The 22,868-nt window shown below is 44.9% G+C and overlaps 1 protein-coding gene across 26 annotated transcripts in view; it reads right to left on the reverse strand.

The window, feature by feature from the left end:
• The window catches only part of HDAC4 (histone deacetylase 4), a 222,308-nt gene that overhangs the window by 101,797 nt on the left and 97,643 nt on the right, over positions 1 to 22,868 (reverse strand). For 25 of the 26 annotated variants that reach the window (NM_204313.2, XM_040703235.2, XM_040703237.2 and 22 more), the window contains one exon: positions 11,766 to 12,010. In NM_204313.2, the coding sequence (NP_989644.1) occupies positions 11,766 to 12,010 (245 nt within the window). Of the gene's footprint in view, positions 1 to 11,765; positions 12,011 to 17,364; positions 17,474 to 22,868 lie in introns of those variants that run through there. The other variant, XM_015289093.3, reaches the window with a different exon arrangement.

The following is a 22,868-nucleotide window of genomic DNA, read 5'->3' on the forward strand; positions in this document are numbered from 1 at the left end:
AATAATGCAGAAAACAAGTTATTTTTGTTTTATAATTAAGCAGCAGCTTCCACTAACACATCTCCATTTGGAGAAAGAGTATCTTTTCAGACTTCCAACAAGTCCACCACATGGTGGGCTTTTATAACCTAGCCATAGAAAGTATGCAAATGAACAATATTTAATGCACAATATGTTAAAACAGGTTTTGTTATTTTTATGAAATCAGGAGCCTTTTCTCTCCATCTGCAGTCTCCGAGGCTCTGCATGCTATGCTTCCCGCAATGGTTTACATACATTACGATGCTTTAGGAGGAACTGTGCTTTCATTGACATCTGTAGTGAAATGCAAATGAAAAAAACAATGTGTATCTGGACGGCTTATAGAAAGAGACGCTCACTGAGAGACACTTAGGTGGCTCTGATAAAGATTATTAATTACTGTGTCCGATTGGCTCACGAGCCACACGCTGCATTCGGTCCCTCTTTATGCTAAATGAATCAATGCCATCTCTGCAAGGCTTGAGTGCTAACTGCACGCAGTTGAAGTGGTGTGCATTTCTGAACTGCAATGAAATCTAAATACCTGTGAAATACAAAGTGATACACCGAGGGAAATCCCTTGCATTCAGACCAATAATTCAGCTACCAAGTTGAGAAGCATGCCGAGTGACAAATACGCACACTGTATTAGCGAGCACAGCTCAGAACATCTGAATAAGGTGCTTTTGCCAAAATAAATATTTGTAAATATTTATAACTATGGGGATTCCTGCATATGTTTAATGTCACTGCTTCCACTATTTATGAAAACTGCACAAATGTTCAACTGTACCTGTAGTTGGTGTTTCTGGTGCTCCTTTAGCATATATTAATATTAATAAATGTAATAGGGAACACGTAGAGCATTTCCAGCTATTTATCAATTTTCCACTGGCCATGTGGGCTCAGCAGTGCAGTGGATTGTGCCACCACATTCCACAATTGTCTTCAGTTCTCAGGCATATCTATCCAGAACACAAACTAACACCATACCTGTATGCAATCTGTAAACTTCTTTTTAAGTTATGTGGAGCAAAATGGTTTTCTTTAGCAATTACAACAAAGGAGGTGAGGTAGTGCCATGAAACCTTCCAGCTGCCTCAGCCCAAAAGAAAGCCGGTGTGCTCCTGGAAAGAGTGTGGTACTGACACCAAAGATCCCATTTACTGGAAAGAACGAGGATGTGTTTCACAAAGACGTGCTGCATTAAGGCTTCCATAACCACTCCTCCATTTGCTAGATGAGCAGAAGAATGCAGATCCTTCCTGCATCCCCCAATCTGCTGCAGACACCACCTTATTCTTCCCCCAGAAGCCAGACACAGCTCTCTGCCCACACTCTGCTTCTTCCTTCCCATACAACAGCTGCTTTAAAGGTCCTTCTGTCATTCACTTGACACACCATGGTAAAACTGATTAAAATCTGCAAAGCAGGAGGGGTTTTGAAGCTTCAACTATAGCTCCTACATCTTTATAATATGTATTTTGAACGCTTTACCTTACAGCAATTAGTGGAAGGCAACGTAAAAGTACCTGTACCCAGACAGCTCACCCTTACTCATGCAGCTGAAGATAATCACACATGCAAGTCTGGGTGAGCAACACCTGGCACACTTACTGCTGATAAAAGTTTGCTGTGATCCAAAGCAGCTTTGTGTTGTGTCTACCTCCTAACTGCAACCTCAATCTGAGATCACCTATGGAAGGTGCTCCAACACGCAGCAGCATAGCAGGTCATCACACTAAGCACTTCTGCCCCTCTTCGAATTTGACATTTCTAACTCCTTCCAGTGCAAGGCAGTTAAGCAGAAGCACAGATGAAAAGGTAGTCTGGCCCCATGGGCCAGCATTCCTACATGCACATACAAGTCCAGGTGGAGATCAGTGACAAACGGTGTCCCTCAAGTCTGTCTTGTGACCAGTGCTGCTTAGCGTCTTTATCAGTGACAGACAGTAGGACCAAGTGCACCCTCAGCAAGTCTTTGGATGACGCCACGCTGAGTGCTGCAGCTGACACAATAGGAGGAAGGGATGCCATCCAAAGGGACCTGGAAAGACTTGAAATGTGAGCCTGTATGAACCTCATAGGGCCAAGCGCAAAATGCTGTCTCTGGGTAAAGGCAATCCCGAACACCAGTACAGACTGTGTAATGAATGGACTGAGAATAGCCCTGTGGAGAAGAACTTGGGGGTTCTGGTGGAATAAAAGCTTGACACAAGCCAGCAGTGTGCACCTGCAGCCCAGAAGGCCAACAGTCTGCTGGGGGCTGCATCAACAGAAGGATGGCAGCAGGGCAAGGGAGGTGACTGTCCCCTCCTACTCCTCCCTTGTGAGGCCCCCTCTGCAGTACTGCATCCAGGTCTGGGGTCCCCAGCAAGAAAGACAGGGAGCAGTTGGAGCAGGTCCAGAGAAGGCCAGAAAGATGCTTGGAGGGCTGGAGCACCTCTCCTGCAAAGAAAGGTTCAGGGATCTGTGCTTGTTAAGCCTGGGGAAGAGAAGGCTCTGGGAGATGTTGTTATAGCCATCCAGTATTTAAAAGAGCTACAGGAAAGCTGAGGAGGGACTCTATCAGGGAGCGTACTGATAAGGCAAGGGGTAATGGTTTTAAACTAAGAGAGGGTAGATTTTGATAAAGAAAAAATTCTTTACTCAGAGGGTGGTGAGGTCCTGGCACAGGCAGCCCAGAGAAGCTGTGGTTGCTCCATGCTGGCAGTGCTCAAGGCCAGGTTGGATGGGACTTTGGGCAACCTGGTCTGGTGGGAAGTGTCCCTACAAGTGTATTTTACTGTACAAGTAAAATACAAGTTTCAAAACTGACAATGCTGGACGTTACCAAAAGCATCTCACCATCTTCTCAGCACTTGCTGAACATGCAGCTTAAAGGCAGAGGAATGACCCAGGAAATACTTTCAGAGGCTTTACAGGATTACACTCTCACCTCTCAGGCAACGAGGCTGGGGTTTCAGAGCGAAGATGTTTTTAAGGTAAATCATATGCCACTGGTTTTGGCAAATTGTATAGTCTGGGAGGGGTTAATTTATATATTCAGAAGGATCTGGAGCTCAGATTGTATAAAAATAAAGGAAAACTGCAGGTGATAATCAAGGAAGCACCAGCTGAAAAATATATACATCAAATAAAAAAAAAAAATCACAGTGTATGAGTGGATGGCATATTTGGATATACTCTGCAAGAATCTCTATTGTATGGGGTCGATTTAACCATTCCTTTGGCTGAATGCTCCACTTCGTGTTCTCCCCATCCTGTTTACGGCAGACTTGGGCTATTGCTCCTGTTTCACGATTCTCTCTCTTGGCTCCATCACAACGGGTTTTAATTCCAAGGACAAAGCCAGTCAGGCTTTATGGAAGATATCTTCTGGAATACTGGAGACAAGTCAGAATTAATTGGTTATACTGGGAAAGGAGGGGGAAGAACTGTGGTTTTCAGCAGGAGCCAAGTAGCAAGGGCTCCTAGACACAAACATCTGAAAATACAGCTCAGGCAAACAAACGCCTATCACCTCTTTTCTTGGACATATCTGAACGTATACTCAGCATGCCCTCTTCCAGCTATCAGACAGGCTGACAGCAGGCAGTCCTGTGCCAGAATTCCCTGCAGCCAGCCTCTCCGCTGCGCAGGAAAACAATCCTTCCCTGCTGACAGCTTCCTGGGCAAGAGATGGGTCTGAGGTAGACATATCCAACTGAGACTGTCTGGTGTTCAAGTTTATGAGGCTCAGACGTCTTCAGGAAAGGGGATGATGGTGAAGTTTTCTTATTGCCAAATCTAGGTGAAAAGATCCCGCGTTATTAGTTTGGCACTTCATACACGGATATATATTTCTGTATCTCCATTTCTTTCACAGCTACAACTGCTCATCATTCCTAAAAGGCTAAAAGTTTGTGCAGTAAGTTCAACTTCTGTCCTCTGCATATCTGGAACCAACCATGATGGCAATAAGGACTCTTGGTAAATTGGAGCCATGCAAATCTCTGGAGTAGGTATGAACCTCAGACGTTCAAGGCCACATGAGATTCTGTCATACCCTCACTGATCAGATGTCAGTTCCCAGAAAAAAATTCTGTCTTTCCAATATTGCTTCAGGGTGCAGGGAGTGGAGGAGCTGGAATGGAAATCTTGTGCAAAGATCAGTATCAGGAGTGGAGGTGTTAGACAAAGATCTAGAGAAATCACCATCAGATTTTGGTCACTTCAATGAAGGAAATATGAACAAAGGAAAGAAGAAGCATGGCTGCACCACTGATCCACCATTCCTGGTCATCTGTATAATGAAAGAGGGACAGAGCGACTGAAGCGGTAAGCTGGCAGGCACAAGAGGAGGGGAGGGAAACCTCACCAGAGCATTTCTGCCAGGCTTCAACACCTGCAAAGCACCTGTACAAAGTGAAATGAGACAGGGAAGTGCCTTCCAGTCCTGAACTGAAAGGGACTGGAGGGCAGCAAGACATGTTCAGTTGCATCTTTGGCATTCCCACTGTTGGTAGTCCAACTGCTGCCACAAAGCATCAGCACCACTTGTGTGTCTGGGATTTCTGGTTCAGCTCCATTTGTCAGAGTTTTAATGCCCTCAAATGAGGTGAAGCAGACCACCTTTTGTTCCTGTGCCTGAAAGGAGACAGCGACAGCCCACATGCCTGCTGTGCCAGCAGGAAGGCTACTGACTGAAAGAGAGTGGCCAACATCATTCAATGCTCATGCAAGCAGAGCAGAAACCTCGTCTTTAAAGGTAACATGCCACCAACTGAAATACCAAACATCTATCATTTTTACACATCATCACCAGTTCAACAGGAAACGTAAACATGGAGATTAAGCCTAAAACATTGTTCGTACTGTGTATAGACAAGTGAGGTTATTCACTGTATGATTTACATTTTTAAGTGCAACTTCACCCTCATGTACACCAGCTGAATTTTGCTGAGACCATATACAGTAACAGGAATTCTCAGTTTATGAATGTTAATTTAATCAGTGATAGTGTATATTAACAGGTCACTATTTCTGATATTTTAACAGGATTTGCTTGGGTGTTTCTCTGCTCCTGCCTTGATTCTCAACGTATTCTCTTAAACCTTATTACCAATCTAATTTTATCTAGTTCAAAAATAATACAAAGTTGAAGCTGAAAATTTAAGTGTGAACTGGAAATGTGCTTTTTTTTTCCCTTGCCGTTTATTTTGAAATTCTAAATTGAATAGAAACCATAAGGCCTTAAGCTTTAAAAAAATACCAGTGTACCCCACTCACATTATGCCAGGAGACAAATTCATGCTATGAAAAGAACATATTTAACCACTTCAAAAGTTGCTTGGATTCCACTGAAAAAATGACTAAGTGCTATCAAGTAAGCAAGATCTTGTTATTTGTGAGCCAGTGAACCCTGACATTTCTCTCATTTACATCAGTCAGGCTTTCAGAATATCCAAGAGCCACCCCAATTTAAGACTCCATGGAAAGACTCCACATTCTGATAGAAAGCTGGGAACCTTGCAAGAAAGGACACAAGTGATGGTGCAAGGAGGGCACGGCTTGCTCCACAGCCAATGCCAGAGACCGGCGCAGGGTTCCACAGGACAAAAGCCACAAAGTCCACCAGCTGGACTGAGATCTGTGATTTCATTTTTGAGGGAAGTTTTTGCACGCATGTCATAAAGTTGGAAAAATCTGGAGATCCCATTCTGCTCCTTCCACCCAGCAAACAGTGGTCCATCTCAGAAGGAGCCAAAAGAAAACATGTTCCTTTAACAACTTAATCTTCTAAGACCATCTGTGAGGACTATTGCAGGCAGTCTTCCTGGCTGAGCAATCCAGCCTCAGTCCAGAAACCACTGCTGCTCCTCAGAAATCTCTAAGAATTCAGCATTACACACCTCAGATTTGCCCCTCGCTGTTCTTGGAAAAGATCTTGCCTTTGAGCATGAGGAAAGTCACCCCCAGCCTTCAAAGAGAGCAAATGCTCTGATCTTACAAAAGCTTTCCCCAGGGCTACTGCCATCAGAAGTTAAGTTTTGCAGGATCCAGGTTTAAGACTTTCAGGCCACAGAGTCAGCTACATGCACCAGACGAACAAGAGAAGGTCACTGACAAAGAAGAGAAAACCATCTAGAAATAGCAAGAGAACACTGTGCAATGAATTCAAGTAGTAACAAGGTACAAAATGTTCAGTCTGTTTTTACCACTGCCTGTACCCAGCTGCAGTTCTCTAAGATGAATAATCCTATCATATCAGAACACAGAGGCAGACACCTGGTATCTCCGGGCTTTTTAAGTTTCTCTTGAAAGCGGTGCAGACTGCAAGGAGTGGGTGCTCTTCAGAATAGTCACAAAGTGGAGCTGAGGGAGTCTGGCTACGTGGAGGCAGGTCAGATCCCACAGACGGCTCAGCAGCACAACAGAAGGGGCAGCAGCAGGGCAGGACAGGCCTCAAGTCAAGGCTTCAAGGTGTTTCTTCAGCATCCCCAGCCTGCTGCATGGGGAAGGAGGCAGCCAGCAAACACGTGGATGGAAGCAGATGACACCAACTGTGTCAGCAGGTTTTTAACAGGAGTATTTTTTCCTGTTTGGAAAGTAAGAAACAACTCATCTCAAAGAGGCCACCAAGAAGAGACTCTGGGCAACACAAAGGCTGCACTGAAAGCAGTCACGCTAACAGCTAATGTCACTGCAATCCTGTGAGCAAACCAACCACTTCAAGGGCAGCTGTTGCCAAATGAAAACAAAGAGCAGCTTTTCACTTCAACATCAACATGACACAAACTCCAGATATCTTCAGAAAGGAATTCCACTTTATTTACAGCATTGCAAAATCTTTCAGATTCCCTGGAAGACTTCTACTCTCAAACAAAACTAAGGAATGGCCGGAGAGCTCCTCCCCACGTCTATGAATAACCAACTCAGGTACTGCCAGCTTAGGTATGTTATCTCCCCTCCATCAGCCCAGAAGCCATGCTGATGGAAAACACGCCATTTGAAAACAGCAAAAACAAATCCATCTCCCCGTGTTTTATCTGAATGTTGCTATATATAAAGCCAATGTCTGAAAACATTCCACATATTTTTATTTATTGGCACGAGGCCACTCAGCAGCACAAGCATACTGCTGAAAGTATGAAATTTTTGTGTTAATAAAAAAAAACCAAAACAATTCCAGCATCACTCCTTGGTGAATGCTGTCACAGAGCTCCCTCCTATGCACAGTGCTGTCACTTCTTATGCACGAGCCCATGATGTTTCTGACCACCCCATAGATGCACTTATCTGACCATCCTATATACACACGAACAGCACGGTGCTCTCTCTGCTACTGACTCACTCTAACACTCTGTTATCTGATGCCAGAAAAAAATGAGGAGTTGCATGACAGAATTAACACCACTGCATGCCTTCAGGTAAAGATTTTGAGTTTCACAACGAACCGTGAGCCTTAGCTGCTTGCCTGCAGCCATCCCATCGCCATCAGCACACTTTTGCAGCCTGCTGCCATGTGCTAATGCTGATGTGCGTCAGCATCCTGAAAAAGTTTCCGGCTCTGGCTATAAAACAGCCAGAGCTTCTCTGAGCCATGCTCCAACCTTGAGCAGTGCAAAGGCAGAGATGAGCTGCATCACCCACCAGGCACGTCGCTGCTCTGTGGAGCTCACGCTGCCCCAGATGCCTCCAGCACTGCCAAAGCACATCTCCTGCCCCTCTTCGATCGTCTAGCTCCAGCCCTTGACCAGAAGGCAAATGGAAAAGCTTCTGGTAACTTCCAGCTGATCTTGGCTGGGAATCAGTGACTCAGAAAGGAAAATATTCCCTGCCGGTGGCTTCACAATCAAAGGTCAGGCCGAGCTCACGCTGGAACCTGCAGAGAGCCTTTCCACAGTCTCACCGGCAACAGCCTGGGCGTCGGGCTCCTTGTTCCATCCTTGTTTTTACTTAGGAAGGCAGATTGGAAGGCTATAAGCACTGCTGCACATCTGGCAAGGCACGCCTCTGTGGAAAATCTGCTTCACCAAAGGTAAGCGGCCGTGCTGGAGCCCAGCTCCTGTCCATCCCTCCAGCCAGCCCGCTGCCGCCCCGGCTCCCATCTCACTCTGCTTTCAGATGTCAAGTTGCAGCAATTTACAAAGCTGCACCGTAGTTGTGAAAGACAGTTTTCTGTATTTCCATATGGTGTGAAGTCTTCAGAAGGCTCAGCTAATTTTCCCTAAACAAGTCAGACTTTTCTCATTCCTCCCTGTGCGCGACGATCCCGCTCCCTCAACACGTCGAGCTGCAGCTACGTCCCACTATAGCCTTTCCTTCCACAAACATGATTTCCCTCTCAGCCCGCACCTCCAGATTGCACCATCTTCCGGAATGTGCCCCCTTTTACATGAAGACCATTTTTCCCAAAACACCATTTCTACTCAAACGCGAGCAGCTGACATGCATTTGTGACAGCAGGGACTGACGGGGGGACAGGGGATGGCGGCCACCCGCCTGCTCCTGCACTAGATCAGACAATTAAAGCTGGGCTGCTGGAATAAAACCAAGTTCTGGAAAATACCAAAACTTCAGATTAAGTTATCTACTGGAATAGAAATGCAGAAAAACACGCCAGCATTTTTCAAGCCAAATTTAATTGACTTGAAAAGAATTTAAGATGTTTCTTACAGTACTGCTTTGGCTGGGACGGAGAGAGAGAGAGATACTGCCCCACTCCCTTAGCCTTCTCTTGAATCAGAAGTTTCCCTGTTCACACCAACAACGTGGTATTAAAAAGAAAGAAAACAAACACAAACCACAATTACTACTGTATTATCTGAGAGTTTAACACGTTAAACAAAGAACTGCTTTAAAATCTCAGCACTGCTTGCTGTAACTCGAAAATGCTGACAAACTCTGCCTCCTTTGGGTACAAGAGCTGCTAAAGAACTGCATCAAAACCATTCTTATCCTCACTTCCACACCTTGTGTGTCACACTCTTCGGAGCAGACACCCAGCCAGTGCATTCCTGTTGAAAAAACCATTCAACATCTACAAGTGGAAGAGTGCAAAGGTATTTAATCCAAACGTCTTGCCAAATGGGAGACCCAACGCAGTATTTGCTCTGCGTATACAGCTGCACCCATAGACTGCCCCACGGTACCAAAATACACCTACAATCTAGGGACTGTAGGCATGAAGTTTCAGAAACGGGCACAACAAGACAGGGTAAAGCACAGAAAGCTCTGCTCGAGGACACACACTGATGAACAACCAAACGCTTCGCAACTGTTGGTTAAAATGCTGGATGCTAGGCAGCAATGAGAAAAGCCAAATTAATAAATTCTAGATAGCATTGTCAAGATATGCAAAACACAGGGAGGTGCAGAACTCTCCTCTCTTTGTGGAAATAGTGTACAACAAAGCAATTTCAGAATTCAACAGCACGAGTAACAAAGGCCCTGACCATTTCCAAGGAAACCAATGTCAGAAAGTCAAAGAACTGCCATTTTGTTTGATATGACTGTAAGGTTTGAACTTTCATGTTTTTATTTTAAATTTTTGATCTGTTTCATTACATTCTGAGGTTGTTCTGACATGGAAAGTTATCTGCAGGAGCCACTATTTCTTTTTCAAAGCATGCAAGCTTGCAAGGTACGCTATTACCTTGCAGTAGCTGCTGAAAGGTTGCTTTCTGCATCAAAAACCCCCAATATCTGAAGGGATGCTGAAAACATCTAAGAACTAAAAGTGATGCCGCAGTAAGGCACACTGCAAGTCCACTCTAGCTGCCAGTCTTAACATCCAATCCTAGCAGAAATCTGGGCAAGCTCAGGCTCTCATGCAGTCTTCAGGCAGGCTACACATCTGCCTGAAGAGGAAATTGGGAATATAAATTTATTAATGGGAGTGATAGACACCTTCATTGCAATGCTGTAAACTACTCAGGCTACAGAACAACATTTTCAGTTGAAGAATCTCCTAACTATATCACTCAGTCTGAATTATTCCTGCATAGTGAACAGTTTGCTTTGGAGACAAGAGACTAATGAAATTCTTAATCTCATCAGTGACAACATAAACCAATCATCTAATTCTGAGTGTCAGGGATTTGCTGTTTCCTTCCCACAGTTAATCTAAAGACTCAGTGTTGGAGTGAACAGAAAAGATCATGAACTGCATTCCTGTCTTGGGTTTCTGCTAAGAATACAGTGCATCAGAACCGCTCTGCAACAATTCTTTAGACCCATCATCTTCGTGTGCACTAGCATCTGGGTCCTAGTGACCTTAGGAGTGCTGTGCACTCCCAAGTCAGCAGTATCAACAACAAAGAGGAGGACAAAAGCAGTGGGAAGCTCTCTCTTGACTCAGTGTAGAGTCAGTCCTCCCCTTGCATGCTTGAAGCAGTGCAGTATGTATGCATGATTTTCTAAAAGCACTAGAATTCCTCCATAAAAAAGCTCTCCATCTTCATTCAGAGCCAATTCTATACCATATTTCACATTTCAACCCCTCATGCTCAGATTTTTATTTATTTCCTTTAATATTCCCTCTCCTCCCATGTTGTTTTTCATGAGCCATAAAGCAGCTGTACAGATCTGAGTTCACAGTAAATATGTGGTTATAAGTTTAATTTCTCCGGACAAAATAACAGATTCCCTGCACTTACAGCCACTGCACCAAGTGCAGTTGTCAGCCTCTGAAACTCAGTAACCAAAAAGCTAGTAAATCTAGCATCCAAATGCTGACTGATAAACACAAACACAAGAAGTATGCTCTCACAAAAAACCTACATCCCTAATTACTCACTGGTTGGTCCAGGGTTTGTTTTCTTTGTGAGATACTGTGGGATTGATTTATTTTCTTATAACTTGCCACTTCATTTTAAAAGAAATTCTAGGCAAGATGTCACACTTACTATAGGAGATGGCCTGTTTTGTACAGGATTACTTCCTTTCTATTTTAAGTTTTTATCCAACCAGCCTTATAGATGAGAGAAAGACCTTCATTACTTAACGGTCTAGATAAACATGAGAATTGGCTTCTTAAAATTTGATCTTGACTTTCTTCTAATGCAGACTTTTACCTGACTCAGCTTACATAGGCACACGTGTACACACACAACTACATACACACCCACACACATCTATGCATATAAACATATGCACATGCATGTATATCAGTGTATATACACACGCACCTCCCCACACCTTTGTCCCAAGCAGACTACAGGCAGGACCCACTAAGGACAAAGGCATTTGCTGTTAATCAATCTACTTTCGAACAGCCACTATTCTTCCAAACCCAAGCTAATAACTGTGCTTGAAAAGTCTGTAAATAATACAACGTTAACTTTTAATCCTATCTTCCCCGCTCTGACATATACTTTATATTAAAATGAAAGTTATATAAGGTTGAATTGAGGTTGCTTTTTAATATTACATTAACACTATTTACCATGTGCCATGCTAATCCCCCTTTGAAAAGGGAGCATATTAGCAATTCTGAAAGCTTATGTTACCATAGCAATAGTCTATCACTGTGAAATATTTATATAATGTCTAACATTTTCACTATGCAACAGCCATCTTCTGAACTGCACTTCCTACTTACCCCGTGTGTGAGATTTCCTCTTCGTCCTCCACGATGGAGCCAGGTAAAGCACCCAGCCCGAGAGCTGAACTGGGAAAGCCTTGTGGCATGCAGACCCCAGAATGTCATCTCCATCCCAAACCAGCAGCCCCCCACAGCAGGGCTGCCCACCGCTTACCTTGATGTGCTCGTGCAGCTGGGCCTCGTGCTGCCGGGAGAGCTGCTCGTGCTGTCGCTGGAACTCAGCAATGAGGATCTGCCTCTGGATCTGCTGCTTCTGTTTCAGCGCCAGGAGCTCCTGCTGCAGCTGCTGCTCACGGAGCGTCGGCTCTGTCACGGGCATAGGGAACTGGTGGTCCAGGCGCAGATCCATTGGGACTGAGGTTGGGGCAACTTGCAAGGGCAGTGCTGTGCTCACATCAACTGCAGAGGGAGAACACATGGGAGAGATGAGCAGTGAAAAAGCACTGTGGGAGATGGAGCTCAAGCAGCTTTTCTCCAGCCACCATCTCCTATGAATACGTGCATTTTCTCAAAGCAAAGAACTTCAGTGAACTGCACGTGACCCTACTTGTTATCACTCCAAGCCTGTGTATTCAAACACATGTCCCTGTTGCACTCTTCTAGCATCACTTGAGATTCGATGGATAAATATTACTCTGGGACTTCACAGCAAAGATCCATCTTGTCTTACAGCTGATCAATTCATAGACTCTTACGGTCAGGAACATGAAGCTCTCGATAAAAATTACACAGAAAAGCACTACACACTATATTCTTTATGATATTTTTTTGAAAGGAGCTTGAACAAAAGTAAATGGGTAATGAAGAACCGGTAAAATTGTTAAGGGCTCCTATGACAGTCCACAGTTAGCTTCTACAACAGCTGGAGAGGTGCAAATGTTTGGGCACAGGGAAGTGCCCCAACTTGCCTCTAACTGAGACTCTGAGGGAGACGATGCTGAAACACAACCAAGAGAAGGGCAAAGGACAGCAAAATTTCCTACAGATTAAGCTCCTATCTCATTTTAAGCCTGACCAGGTAGCACCCCAGCCACCTCCCCAAGGAGGTGAGACAAGCACACAGAATGAGCAGCCCACATCCTTCCAATCACTGCACTCTCTGGGGCACCTGGACCCAACTGCAAACTGCCCAACAAAAACGAGGGTGCTTGCTTTGCTGTCAGCACCTTTGCCACGCAGCACCACAGCACGCAGCAAGATCTGGGCTGGGAGGAGCATGAGGTGCCCGCAATGAGACCCGCAGGCGCCTGCACTTTGCCCAGGGAAAGGAGCTCAGCTCATGTAGGGAGGAGGAGGCTGTTCTTGGGTGGAAATATTTTCTGTAAAAGGTCACATTGCTGGAAGTGCTGCTGTTATTCAGCCTGTGAGTTCTTCCCCCGCTTCCCCCGGGTTTTCCTTCCTGCATCCCTCTCTCCAGGGCTCTCGCCCACAGGGCAGGCTGGAAGCACAGGGTGCGGGGCAGTCCCTGGTGTGGCTACCAAAAACCCAACTGAACCATCTGCATCTAAGCATTACGGCTCCCACACTCTGAGTATTACTAATGTGAGGACTGAATGTTGTGACAGATGCTGAGTGGCTACTCTTGGAACAGCAGCAACTTCGTTTGGCAGCAGATACTGAGGACTTCATGCTTCAGCCCCATTTTCTCCAAGTGTAGCAGCTTCGCAGTAAGGTTCACACTCATCTCTAAAATAAGATCGAACCGAATTAAACAACTCAGCAGGGCTTTACTTTATTTCAGCCCGCCAAATCAAACCCCAAGTGATCAGAAAACATATCTTGATGTAAGAAACACATGAACCCACAGCCTCCCCCGGCCTGCCTTCTCCCCTGTCCAAATGTACACATTACACACGTTTTTCCAGAGCTCCTGGACACACCAGAGTATGGTTTGATGCGACTCCGTAGTCCCAGTGCTGGAAGAGAGCTCCAAGACTTTAATGCAGGAGGATCAAACCCAGTGATCAGGACAGCAAACCAGGCAGTGCTCTTGGTGAGCCACAAGCCCTTTAAATACACCACTACCCAGGAGCATGGGAACTGGGAGCTCAAACTGTGCCAGTGACAAATTGCCCCGCTCTACTCCACAGCAAGAGCCCGAACCCGCAGAGAAAGGCAGCCAACCTTCTGGGAAGACCCAGCAAACCCCCCGCTTCCCCCAGAGCTGGGGACAGCAGCGTGCCTGCCCCCCGAGCGCCTGGCACTGCACACAGCTGGGCCACCGTGGCCACAGCTCCCATTCATCGCCCCGCAGAGCTGCGTCATCCCGGCCCCTTGCTATTTCGGTCTCAAGAAACTATTGGAAACGCCATGAGTTCCCAACAGAAGCTGCGAGCGCTTCTGACCTACAGGGCCCTCCCGAAAACAATAAAACCTTCTCTAGTTAATGAACGCATCATCAAAACAAAAAAAGCCTGTATTCTTATGAATATTTTATGGTAGACTAGAAAATTGCTTTTATAGGTTCTGCCTTGAGAACATATTAATACAATCAGATTCATGACGTTAGCAAAAGCACAAAGACTATATTCAGAGTTTTAATGAGAAATGCCAAACCCATGAATTAGAAGACAAGATCTCAATTATGAATAATAAACTATCTCATGTTACCCTGCCTCTTCCTTCACTGTAGGAACACAAGGCAGAAAACAGGGGGAATTATTAGCATTATTATTATTTAACCTAGGCATGCAAGGATTTTTTCCACGGTCCAGTTACCATTATTTTTACACCAAGTTGGAAACACTCTGATGCTTTTCCCTCCCCGCATAAATAAAACATGGCTATACATCAAAGGCCGCCTGCGTGCCGCACGTTAATTAAGACCTAAAGCATTCCAGCCCTCATCGATTGCAAGCACAGAGCGGCCTCGTGGCTGGGACTGTAAATTTGGCATCTCCCAGCTCTGCCTACACCATCTATCAGATCAACAGAGGAAGGCATCTATCGGTTAAATGTATTTGCTGTAACAGACCGATCAGCTCAGTTTGCAAAGCAAGGGTCCATTTCCTACAGAAAATGTCTGGCATTAAAATCACTTCACATCAAGGCTGCGTATAAATACATTATCAGAGAGTTGGGCTTGTGTGTAACAGAAAAATCACCTCTCTGCAAGCACTGGGCAGTTTGGAAGGGATTAGAAGAGGGAGATGCTATTTAGATATGTGCATGCATTATTTAAATAAGAACAGGAGTAATAACTGTATTTTCTCCCTGTTCTCTGAAACAGCATTTTCATGGCAGTCCTTAAAGAACTGACAAAATAGAAGGATTCAGTCCTGAAAGCACGCTAAGATGTACAGCAAAAGAAAATTTCAGCATGAGAAGGACACGGGATATCTGAAACATTTAAATTCAAACCTCGTTTCAGTGTAACCTTTACTGAAGCTGAACTTTAAGAACATTTTCAAAACTAGTTCTTTAAAAACCAAAAGCTGTCGCCAGAAGGACTCTTTTCATTTCAATTTAAGCAACGCAGTAAGCTGCCTCCCCTCTATTCCAAACCAACACCAGCTTCAAATAGAAAGTGCACAAAATGTGTTCCCTGAGACCCCCCGCCCTCCAGCCCAGAAGTCCCCAGACCCACTGCTGGGGCTGCAAGAGGACAGAAAGTGACAAAGAGGAGAGGAATCACAGACATACCCCCACATGCTCATGACAGCATGAGCTTAGCAGCCCAAGCACACCAAACCCTGCTGGGCGAGCAATTGGGCTCCTATAGGAAGCCATGGGCTGTGACTGGACATCCCTGGCCAGCACTTTCCAGACACCACTGACTCAGCTTCTCCCCCATGCTTTATTTCCAACTAATGAGTTTGCTTTCTAATTACTGTTGTGCCAGTGTTGCCCTCTGGCCGGATTTTGCCAATAGCAGAGCAGCAGCCTCTCAGCAACAACAACGAAAAACTGCAAAAGCAAGAGTCTGTGCTGTGCAGCCTGATGGCCGGGGACATGCGTGCACAGATCTCCCCCCAAGCTTTATTTTCAGCTGCTTGCATGCAGGTTCCAAATCCGTGGCATTAATTTGCAGGGGAAGGAGGCATGCCACCAGGCTCAGGGCAGCAGCCCCAGGCAGGCGGCTGTGACTGTCACCTGGTGATGGGGACACAGCTCTGCTTGCACAGCTCGGCTTCCCAAAATGTCACAACTTGCCGAAACACAGAGACAGTGAGATCAGGGCTATTAATAGCAACAAGCTGCTGCAGTATCTGCCTGCAGTGCCGGGATGAAAGCAGCATGGTTTTGTGTACACCGTAAGGAAACGGCTGAGAGCACTGTGCAGCACTGTTAGAACGCCTGGAAGATAGAGCTGCTCTGAGCCTACAGCAAGCTGATTACAACAGAATGCCCCAAAGATAAGCAGCATTTCTCCAGAAGAGAACAGTGAAAAAAAAGCCCATGTATCACCACATGCATTCGGGCCACTCTCTAGGCTCAATCTCAGCCTGATCTCTGAGCTTGGCCGTGGCACACTGCAAGCATCTGAGGGAGCTGCAGGCCGCCCTGAGGGAGCTGCAGGCCGCCACCAGGAGCTGCAGGCTGCCACGAGGCCTCCCCTCAGCCTCCTCTGCTCCAGACTGAACAAACCAAGGGACCTCAGCCACTCCTCACACGCCTTGCCCTCAGACCCTTCCCCATCTTTGCAGCCCTCCCTTGGACCTTCTCATACTGTGGCACCCAACCTGCCCGCCGTGCTCGAGGTCACACCAGGCAGAGCAGAGCAACACAGTTCCTTCCCTCACCTGGCTGGCAGGGCTGGGCCTGTTTAGAAACAAGAGTTCTAAAGGAAGAAGGTTTTAACCTCTACATAAAACTAAAACAACACTCCCCTAGTCCAATCAGGAGATGGAGCCATCCTCCAGAAGCAGGCAGCTCAGCACACACCGTAATTTTTGCAGAGCTGTGTGGGTGAATGCAAAAGCAGCCTGGATCCTTCCTCAGCGCACAAGCTATGAGCAAACAGCAGTGAGATTTCCTACAAGCACCACACATGCTGCAGTTCAGCAAGGGCTGGAGTCATTCCCCACTATGAGAACATGTCATGCTGCATGAATGGGAACCGAAATTAATCATCCCATCAGCCACTGAAACACATCGTGAGGCACCACACCGTAGGCAACAGATGGAGTTCTAAATGTCACTCATTCATTCATGGCAAAGAAAGTTTCTTCTCATTACTACTAAGACCTGAAGTCATGATCAGGACACAGGGATTCTGGATTTCTAGAATCAACTTTTTTGACCCTAATACCGTCACTTGCAGATCGCTCATTAATGTGTATACGCAACCTGTGAGAGATATGCATGCATGTTTTATTCATGAATGTAAGGACAAGAACACTTCAACACTTGACCACATATCCTGCTCTCTCCATCTTAGACTTCAAACACATTAGAAAATGTCTCTATACTAGAAGAAGAAGAAGAAGACACTTTTTCTAGTGACATTACTATTTCAGACAGAAATAACATTCTGTAGTGTTTTGCAACCTCAGAACAGCACATTACTGTTGGGAAAAATGCACTTTCCCAGCTAAATACCAGGATCCTACAGACAGGATGCATTTCTAAGGGTGCCACCCGAAGTACCACAGAAGACCTGGGGACATGAAGCACCCTGATCAGCCAAGTACCTTCTGAGCTATGCCCTTCCGCAGCAGGAAAGCCGAGCACTTCACAAATGAAACAGCACTGCAGAACACACAGAAGAGGAAATAAATCCTTAACAAGAATCTAAAGATTACATATCATACCATCTCTGCAGGAAGGCCAAGCATCAACCCTTGATAGCACAGACGTCTTCAAGAGATGAGCCTGGGCAGGACAGAATTCACCAGAGGGAGACATTCACAGCACTGCCTCCTTTTCTCACTGTTCCAATCAACATCTTTAACAAATGAAGACTTTGGATGACGTCACTTCTTTTACTGAAACTTTAAAAAATGGAATCGAAAGAGTAAGCTTGGAATGTATCTCACTTCAAACTTCATACCACTGGGGCGAGTCTTTCCTTGCACAGTTCCCTTGTGCCACCCTTTTGTCCTGAGGGGAATAGCCAAGTGAAAGCCACCTGAGTTTCCATGGGAAAAGTGTCTAAATAAACAAATAACAATTTAAAAGACATTAAAAAGAAAAAACAAAATCATACTGCCCCTCTTCAAGGACACACCTTGGAACATAATTTTGCCTGCATCCTTATTTCAAGCATTATTCAACAAATGAACCTCTCCGATCCATTTGTCTGGCTGTTGGTTTCAGAAACTCCTCACTTTACCAGATACCCGACAGAAAAGGGAGGAAACAAACCCACAAGATTTCTCCAATGCTTCTTCTAATCTTACTCCGACCTTTCTTGAAGGGAATACGATACTTTAGAAAGGAGGACAGAGGAGATGGGAGAGGAAAAGGAATCAAGTCTCATCTTGAGATAATACTCTAAAAACACCACCCAACTACGTATGCACAGCAGGGCTTGAGGCACCTGGGCAACCTGATCTAGTGGGTGGTAACCCTGCTCACAGCAGCAGTGTTGGAACTGAATGATCTTGAAGGTCCCTCCCAATCCAAGCCATTCTATGATTCTATGACACACAGCAGAACTGAGGTTACACAGATGTCTGGACAACCTGATGAGCCAGCAAAGCAGTGACCCTGCATCAGCAAGAACACAGCAGGTGAAGCAGCTACAGGGCAGCACAGGAGTGCCAGGAGTGAGAGGGGACTTCGAGGAGGACAGCACATGCTGCATCTCCTCCTCGCTCTGATGTTTCAACGCTTTCCCATTGTAACCCCTGCTATGCAGATAGAGGGAGGGGATGCTGCGGCAAGATCACAGAATCACAGGATCTTCTCAGCTGGAAGGGATCCTTACAGGCCACCTGGTCCAAATCCCCTGCAACGAATGGCTACACCTACAGCTCCATCAGGTGCTCAGAGCCCCCTCCAGCCTGACCTTGGGTGTCTCCAGGGATGGGGCATCCAACACATATTAGGGCAACCTGTGCCTGTGCCTCACCACCTGCACTGTAAAAAAACTTCTTCCTTATATCCCATCTAAACCTCCACTATTTTAGTATGAAACCATTTCCCCTTGTCCTCTCACCACAGACCCTGCTAAAGAGTCTGTCCCCTTGTCTCTTATAGTTCCCCTTTAGACACCGAAAGGCTGCTATCAGGTTTCCAGTAGATGCAATGAGAACTGAAATGGTTTGCCTACAAGTTGGGATGGTGCCAGCTGGTGAACAGCCAGGCCATTTGAACGAGTTGTGCGATAAAAGCAGCTCTTGCTCGGAGGAAATGCTGTCAGCTTCCCAAAGAGATGGAGAGAAGCTGGGAGATCAAAGACACCTATCTGTTGCTGGAGGAATGCTGGTCCTCTGCCAAAACCTCGCGGAGCGCACACAGCCAGCCCGCCTTCCTGTGCCTGCTGCATCCACCAATTCACCAGGCAAGAGACTCATGATTGCCAAAAGGAGAAAAGCAGCAGCACCAACAGTGCAGAGCGCAGGGCTGGTTGCCACCAAGGGAACTGTACAGCAGCAGCACAGCATCCTCCGAGATCAGCATGGTTGCTCTGTGAGAGCCAAGGCTTTAAGCTAACAGCTCAAGATCTAGTGCACTGACTTATCCAGAAAGTAAGCAAGAGTATGCAACTCCCCATGATCGAAAGAAAATGTGAAACTGAATTCTAAGGAATTTCCCACCCCATTATATGCACGTGCTGTAGTGTGCCAAAAAGATATATTCTGACTGTTTCAGGACTGATTATTATTAATAGGCTAGGTAGCTAATCTCTATCACCGCTCAAGTGATAGTGACTCCCAGCGTTACAACAAGCACCGAAAAGATCAATGCAATCTCTTCAGTCATGGAAAAGCAGCAAAAATAGCAGTTAAATCACAAGCTGTAAGAGGAAAGAGTTCAGCAGCTCTCACAGAATTTCATGGATTGCTGAAAGGCTGCAGTGTTTTCAGCAGTTTATTAGAAACCAAGATCCCGGTCCCACACAACCAGCATATGTTCAAGCAGGCAAATAGCCACAGCTTTCTGTATTGCTCTCTGGGGGCTTTTGTTCTCAAGCAATTCTAACACGCAGGTGCATAAGCTGTATCAGGACCCAGGATGGTACTTTTAATTCATTCAGAATGAATAAAATCTAAAAAATATGCTATTTTACGAGAAGGTAAAAACCAAACAGCTTTCTAGAACAATTCAGATGAGCTCAGAACAGTCAGATTCCACGACATAATGGAGAAATTACATTGAAGCCCTTCCTCATTTCCCCAAAATGAGCAAATGTTGTTTGTCTTTCAGTTCCTTAACACAAACACTATAAAGCCCTCACTTAAAATTTCTATAAAAATCTTCTTTAAAAAGAAATGCAAAGCACCAGATAAAGTGAGTGTATTTAAACACAGCAGGCTGATAAAGGACAGAGTAATTACAAAACCCTTTTGTTAAGGAAACCCATCTGAACCAGCATGGACTAAGAGAAACAATCAGCCTTTCAGCTCACTAGATCTAAAACCCTAAGAGCGGATGGCAGATTTTTCTTGCATCCCCCATCCTGGTAGTACACCATGCATGACGAGTTTCCCAGCGTCACAGCGACGATTCTCACTCAAAGCAAGCTTTTTCTTGGCATTTATATACAGCCTTCAAGCCACTGACATCAGCATGGCCTTTTAAAGATGGAACAACAATTCAGCAGTCATTCTGCTGAAAACCTCCCCAGTCTGGGAAGACAAGAACATTATTTTCTTTACTGTATTACACAGGCACTTCTTCCCATGTCGAGAGCCAGAGTGACATAGGGATGAATTTTAACACGAGAGCTTCAACAAAACAGAACCACAACAATGCAACAGTTAAGATTCAGATTCAGTTATAATTTTACAGAACTTTGAATTCTGTTCCTTCCAGCTTCTAGAATTGAAGTTGCATTTTATTAAAGCACAGAAGTTGGGTGGTTGCCAGCAGTATCTGTATGGTGACAGAAAGATGACTGCTTTTGCTGCCCATCCACGCCACGCATGCAAGTCTTTAAGCAACCAGTTGCAATTAAAGAGTCTGAGACATTGAGAACAATGTTTGAATTTAACAAAAACACTGCTTATATAAATGGTAGGTCAAACACTTGAAATACCCATTTCCTAGTTTTCCCAACATCAATGAAAGGTGGAACACAAAATGTGTCCTGCCTACCCTTCACCATTCCTCCTGCCATTCAGCTACAGCTTCCTGCTGTCTGATGTCTAAAAGCAGGAAAAGGTAAATACATATCGTAAGGCTCACAAGAATAGTTTGCCCAAAAAACGAATGTTCTGTCCCCTTCCTACATCTTTCTTCTGTTGGATGACTTAACCACAACTGAATGCTGCAGCAATGACCAGCATTCCCACCAGGCTCTGCAGAGGAGGGCAATATTCTACTGTGATGTGTACCATCAGTGAAACAACACACACTTACTTAAACGATGGATGAAAGAGGACAGACACCTAAATGAGGTCCCTCTTCTCCTATTACTTCATCGTGGCTTCATCATCTTCTCCGTGGCACCCATCAGTCTCAAAAACCTTGGTAGTGTGCATGGAAAAGTAGGAAGCCGGGCACTAGCTGGCTACAGAAGTGAAAGCCTCTCCTTTATTTCAACACCACTATAAGAAACCTTTAACTGAGAAGCATTCAAGCCAAAGACAAATCATTCACAGCTGTACAAAATCTGTGTTATATACTATCTGCTATACTATCTTGTGGTCAGCAACCCTGCACGTAGCAGGGTGTTGAAACTAGATGATCATTACGGTCCTTTTCAACCCAGGCCTTTCTATGATTCTATGATCTACAGTACATTGACTACAGCCACCACAACACGTAAGCAAGATTTCCGTTATTGCTCCAGCAAATGAGGCAATACAGGTTTACAATGCATAAAAATGCATCGGACATAATTGTAGACGGTGCAAAAATGAAAGAAACGTGGTTTTAGATATATTAACCATAAGTGTCATCACAGCTAAACTGAATTTTGTCACAGCGTTTTGTTCTATGAAACGCTAAGTTAGGCGGGGAGGTTTGCCCAGTGTGCAGCTGAAGTGCTCCAAGTGGTAAAACACAGGGCAGGAGCCAGTAACAACCCTGGAGAGCTTCACAGCAGGAGAGGGAGGCCTGCACAGGGAGAAGAAGGATGCTTCCCATCAGATCTCTTTTTGCTGAAGGTTTAGAAAGGGATCAGCATCCCTTCTTTCCCCAGAGGGAAACGAGAGGCAGAAAAGGAAGGCTGGGTACAAGCTTCTCAAGAGTCTGCCTGCAGACCCAGAATCTATTTTTACAGCACATTTCAATACCTGAAATGTGTGACAAAAATGGAACATTCAGTTCTTCTATCCACTTTAATATGTCTATACAGAAGTTTGTTTCAAAGAAGGCAACCAGAGCTAACCAGGCAGATGGTCACTACCAAACCACAGCTTCTTCTGATAAAGTTCTTGTTTGATACCAACACACAATTCATCTCCATTGACTATGTTCTCTATAAATACTAGTTTATTTTTAGGTCACTTTAAGTAAGCGCCATGTGTTCTACAGCCTCATCCCTCTAGCCTGAAACTCTCACTGTTTTTTAGGAAATGTTCGAAAGCCATTTGTATGAAACCTTTTTTAATGCTCGCTTTTTATTTTTCTCCTGAGCAATACGAATCTGAAAAAAAAAAAAAGGAAAGAAAAAGCTGCTGAAGAGGCACAAATGGCACCCCAGCAAGTGGCATCAGATCGTGCAACTCACCATTGAACACATTGCCTTTGCAGTGCTGTTCTGTTTTAAAGGTGCCAACGTGGTATTTTTGGTTTCTAAAGCACATCAACTCACAGGAAACTTTAACTTCGGGTCAGGAATTTCTTGTATCGTTTAGAGGAAGTATTTTATAAGATTACTCCTTCTTGCTGTGTAGTTGTCTCAATATGCTATGTCATTTAAAGAAAACCTGAACTTAAGGTGGCTTTGTTTTTCATAGAGTGTACAGAATTTATCAAATAAAACATAAACCCAAAAGATCACAAAAACAGCCATCCTTGCAAGGAAAGCCAGAGCATCTGAAATACTCATAAAACACAACAGCATGTATGAATATGAGCTGCTTAGCTCTCTGTAGGGCATCAACCTCAGAAAAGCAATTCTTGTTCATAAATCCTAAAAATAGACAGAGTAGAAAGAGAATTTTAATTATAAATAGCACGGATAAAAATTTACAGTTCCAGT

The sequence above is a fragment of the Gallus gallus genome, chromosome 7, assembly GCF_016699485.2.
Source record: "Gallus gallus isolate bGalGal1 chromosome 7, bGalGal1.mat.broiler.GRCg7b, whole genome shotgun sequence".
Classification (NCBI taxonomy): domain Eukaryota; kingdom Metazoa; phylum Chordata; class Aves; order Galliformes; family Phasianidae; genus Gallus; species Gallus gallus.